The sequence below is a fragment of the Otolemur garnettii genome, unplaced genomic scaffold, assembly GCF_000181295.1.
Source record: "Otolemur garnettii isolate 467f Iridium unplaced genomic scaffold, OtoGar3 scaffold00022, whole genome shotgun sequence".
Taxonomy (NCBI): Eukaryota; Metazoa; Chordata; class Mammalia; order Primates; family Galagidae; genus Otolemur; species Otolemur garnettii.
The window spans coordinates 1,509,872-1,514,876 of NW_003852417.1; the positions used below are offsets into that span (position 1 = coordinate 1,509,872).

Genomic DNA, 5,005 nt, shown 5'->3' on the forward strand with positions numbered 1-5,005 from the left:
AAAAAAAAAAAAAAAGACAAGAAGGTCAACAGGCGCCCCAGTGATGCTAGGGCAGGGCAAGCCTCCCTCTCAACCCAGGATGAGCCCGGTATGCCCCCGTTCTCTTTCCCACTCTTACTGATCTCCTATAATTTTCCCTTCTCGTATTAATCCTTGTTCGTCATCACACTTTTGTGTAACTAACTGATTACTGTCTCTCTCTCCTAAAGCCTCTAGACTCCATGAGGATGGAAAACGCGCCTGTCTTGCTTGTGGGTTTAATACTGTGGACCCAGCATGAGACACAGAGACTACCACACAGACACCCAACTGTTCTGAGTGAGTGAGCAAAGACTAAAGAATTTAAAAATCCATTAGGAGCAGCACACACACAATCCTAATAACTGCAAAATAACAGATGCTATTCTAAGAACAAAACAAGAGTTCAAACAAAAATACTGGTTTAAATGAAGTAAAAAAGTAGAATCACATTAAATACAGACCTTCTCACATAATGATGGATACTAAATTATGTGCAGTAGCTGCATGTCATTTAACCAGGGTCATTAGGGAATGAGGTATTACATATTAGACATAAACAGATTTTCCAGGTCAAAACATTTATCCTTTAAAAAAATTACAGTTGGGCGGTGCCCATAACTCAGTCGGCAGGGCGCCGGTCACATACACCTAGGGTGGCAGGTTCAAACCTGCCCGGGCCTGCTAAACAACGACAACTGCACCAAAAAAATAGCGGGGCGTTATGGCGGGTGCTTGTAGTCCCAGCTACTTGGGAAGCTGAGGCAAGAGAACCACTTTAGCCCAAAAGTTTGAGGCACTATGAACTGTGATGCCACGGTACTCTACCCAGGGCAACAGCTTGAAACTCTATCTCAAAAAAAAAGACAGTTGAATATAACTTTATGAGAATCATCATTCTAAAAAGCAATGTGATGTGCACGTTATATTTAAGATTCTGAATCACGACTAGGATAAAAGGTGATTAAAACGTCACTAGCATAATATACAAATTAACACTAACAAACTCTGAACCCTTGGTCCTGAGGATACATGAGTTTTACATCACAATTTTCAGAACTGTAATTCCAAAGACTCAGAAGAGTTTTCTATTTACTTTCTGGAGTCACAGTTACATTTCAGACAGTTCACACAGGGTGTGTCTAGACAATGAGGGAAAAAATAATGTAAATGTATATAAATAACTGTAACACAAGTAAGAAAGATGAGGTCAATTTTATTACCTAGAAACATGACAAATGAAAGTCTTGACCAGTTACAGTATTCTCATCCAGAAACTATTAGTTGTCTACCCAGTCTCCAGAAGGACAGGATTTGGCTTGCAGTGGCAACAAGCTCAGGTAAAAATCCCACATTGTTCAACCACACTTGTGGGAATTACCCTCAACCCCGTCCCTTCCCTGCTGTGGCTACGCCTCCCAGGAAAGCTCCATCAGAGGCCTAATTCAACTGGTCTGAACCCTTCTTCCCTCTTCTGGCCAATAAGCAGACACAGTGAGGAAGCTGAGTCAGCACAGCTGGTGGGAGGTCATCAGCACACAGGGAGGGGAGGCCGGAAAAGCAGGAGGAGCTGGAGTCGTGGAGGGCACCACTTCAGCCTGGGGAATAGCTGAGCCTCCAGCTTATTATTATGGAGAAAAATCTAAGTCTAAACCGCTGTTTTGAGAGCTGTCACATCCAGTCCAAAGCAATCCTAATTGATAGACTTTTTGTAGCTACACTATCCAAAAAGATCATGGTTTTCAGTAAAGACTGCCATAAAGTGTTATTAGATCCCAAAGATACACAGGTAAGTCACCTGATTTAAGTTGGACCTTCAACAAAAACTACCTTCAGATTCTCCTGGTTCTTGCTCAACCAAGTACAGATATAGAAATAATATGTCATGTCCAGACAACTTTATGCTTCCACTTAAAAATGAAATCTGTAAGAGTCCTTTCCAAACCTAACCACACACATTCCAGCAAATCCGATACCCATCTCTTTCCAAAACACATAGGATTTCAGAACCCATATAACCCGGGTCTACTACTAACAATGACCTCAAGCCAAACACCCAAAACAGAACACTGTGTACACCCCAACTGAAGTTCCACAACAGGTACCACAATCTCAGCTTCCCAGAAGACGTCAGTGCAAAAACTACCAGTCAAGCATCTTTTTGCTCTTCCCAACTTTTAGGTTCCCATTTCTACTTATTTAGGTGGATTACATAACTAAATAACCATTACCTTTAAAGCAGTCACCTTTGGAGGGCACATGCTTCTTCCAATAATGGTAGAGAAATTAAAACTTTTTGAAATTTCCTATTAAAATCTACTTATAAATACATAACAAAACCTACAACTTAAAGTTCCAGTTTATTTATTTTTGAGACAGAGTCTCACTCTGTCACCCTTGGTAGAGTGCCCTGGCATCACAGCTCACAGCAACCTCAAACTCCTGGGCTTAAGCAATTCTTTTGCCTCAGCCTCCCAAATACCTGGGACTACAGGCACCTGAAACAACACTCAGCTAATTTTAGAGATGAGGTCTCGCTCTGGCTCAGGCTGGTCTTGAACCTTTGAGCTCAGGCAATCTACCCTCCTCAGCCTCCCAGATGCTGGGATTACAGTCATGAACCACCATGCCCAGATTCTCCAGTTTCTTAAACAGGAGAGAAATGTCCAGCCTCAACTTTACCCATTTGTACCAAGGACAGCAAAGAAAATGAGTTTTTCTTATTTTCAAAAATAAAAAAACTTTTGCTACTAATTTAAGAAGGGCAAAGATTTGCCATCACTAAGAATATACACAGGCCAAGAGATTTTCAAGGGCAGGGAACCTGTGGCCTTCTTAAGACTTCTGGCCTTTTGACTGAATCCAAATTTCACAGAACAAATCCTTTTAATAAATAAATTAAATAAAACTAGATTCAAGTTGACAAATGCAGTAGAAAGAAAAGAAAGAAACTAGAGTTTACTGATTGTGACCAATTATGCGCTAAGCACATTATCAGGCAATTTTACACACATTATTTTGTTTGTTTTGTTTTGAGACAGAGTCTCACTCTGTTGCCCTGGGTAGAGTGCCAGTGGCATCATAGCTCACAGCAACCTCAAACTCTAGGGTTTCAGTGATTCTCTTGCCTCAGTCTACTGAATACCTGAGAACTATAGGCACCCACCATACACCTGGCTATTTTTTTAAGAGACAGGGTCTGGCTCTTGCTCAGGCTAGTCTTCAACTCCAGAGCTCAAACAATCCACCCGCCTAGGCCTCCCAGGGCAGTAGGATTACAGGTGTGAGGCACCACGCCAGGCCTTACCTACATTATTTTATTTAACTGATCTAATATTTAGAATCCTTTTTTAAAACTGATAATAAAGTTACATCAATACTTTACTATTAAAAAGAAGAAGGGAAAAATCCAAATGACTTTTTATAATTCTATATTTTATCAGAACTTAATTCTATAAAAATTAAATGTTATCCCCAACCTTCAAACTGAGCTATAACTGAACAATCTCAAATGATTCCAAATTATTTTAATACTCCAATTTAAAAAGGATACAATGTTAAACTAGATATAATGATAATTAATATCCATTAAATATGTCTCATGCATGATCCTAAATTAAGCTCTATGTCAAATATGCTTCACCCCATCTGGCAATAAGATTAATATAATTTTATGCTTATTGGTGCGTGATGTTTTTCCTTCCTCAGTACTCCCTAAGAAAACGTCTATGAAGTAAAACAATACTTTCAAACTATCATAGTGTTATTCCAAATCTGTTAATAAATGCTAATAAAAATGACTACTTCTATAATTCTAACAATCTCCATTTATAAATTTTCTATCTTATCTATTTATAATAATTTTTGACTATTCATAATCATAAAAGGCTGCAATGATGTTGTTAACTAGCCAGAAATTATTTTGTTCAATATAAAAACACGAGAAAGAAGGCCTCATCATTAAGGGAAACTTTCTTTTGACAACTCAAAGAAAGGCAGTGGAGCTTAAACAGAGGATAGCCTGCTTAAAGTCAAATAGAGGAGAGGTTAAATGTGGGTTCTATTAGATGTATCTTGGACAGATAGCTGAGGATTTATGTCATCTACCCATAAATCAAGATAAGTATATTCTTTATATAGTTGTTATATAAATACATTAAAATGCATACATAATATTTGCATAAGTATCCAATAAAAACATTAGTCATCATAATAATATTACAATAACCTTTTAGATAAAGAGTTCATTAACTGAGTTAATATTTAACAGAATTAGGTACCCAATGTCCAAAAAATGTAGTAATAAAATGACTGCCATTTCAGCAGTTTTCAACACATCTGTGATATTCACACATCCATGGTTATAACAGGATTATTCACAATAGCCCAGGGACAGTGCAACCTAAATTTCCATCCAGAGATGAGTGGGTAACAAAATGTGCTGCACAGACAACAGACTCGTGTTCAGGCTTAAAAGGGAAGGAACTCCTGTCACAACATGAGTGAACACAAGGACGTGACGTTAAGTGAAATAAGCCAGTCACAAAAGACAGTTAGTATATATGGGAGTCCGTTTGTATGATTGTCCTGAATAGTTAAGCTGGCAGAAAGAGAAAGTAGAACGTTGGAGAAAGGGGAAAGGGAGAGTCATTTAATGGATATAAAGTTTGGATTTTACAAGATGAAAAACTTCTGGAAATCTGTTACATGACAAAGTGGAAGTATTTAACACTCCTGAATTGTATCCTTAAAAATGGTTAGGACAATAAATTTTATGTTATATGTTCTTTACCATAATAACTTACAAATTTTTTTATATGTCTACACACAGATACACATATCACATGTGTAAAATAGAAACTGCTCCTTGGCTCGGCTCCTGTGGCTCAAGTGGCTAAGGTGCCAGCCACATACACCTAAGGTGGCGGGTTCGAATCCAGCCCGGGCCTGCCAAAACAACAAGGATGGCTGCAACCGAAAAGTAGCC

At 38.5% G+C, this 5,005-nt stretch overlaps 1 protein-coding gene across 1 annotated transcript in view; it reads right to left on the minus strand.

Moving 5' to 3' along the window:
* Positions 1–5,005, minus strand: part of KIDINS220 (kinase D interacting substrate 220) — a 133,687-nt gene that overhangs the window by 115,692 nt on the left and 12,990 nt on the right. The window contains exon 3 of the mRNA XM_023511805.1: positions 2,843–2,852. Coding sequence (XP_023367573.1) covers positions 2,843–2,852 — 10 coding nt within the window. The remainder of the gene's footprint in view (positions 1–2,842; positions 2,853–5,005) is intronic.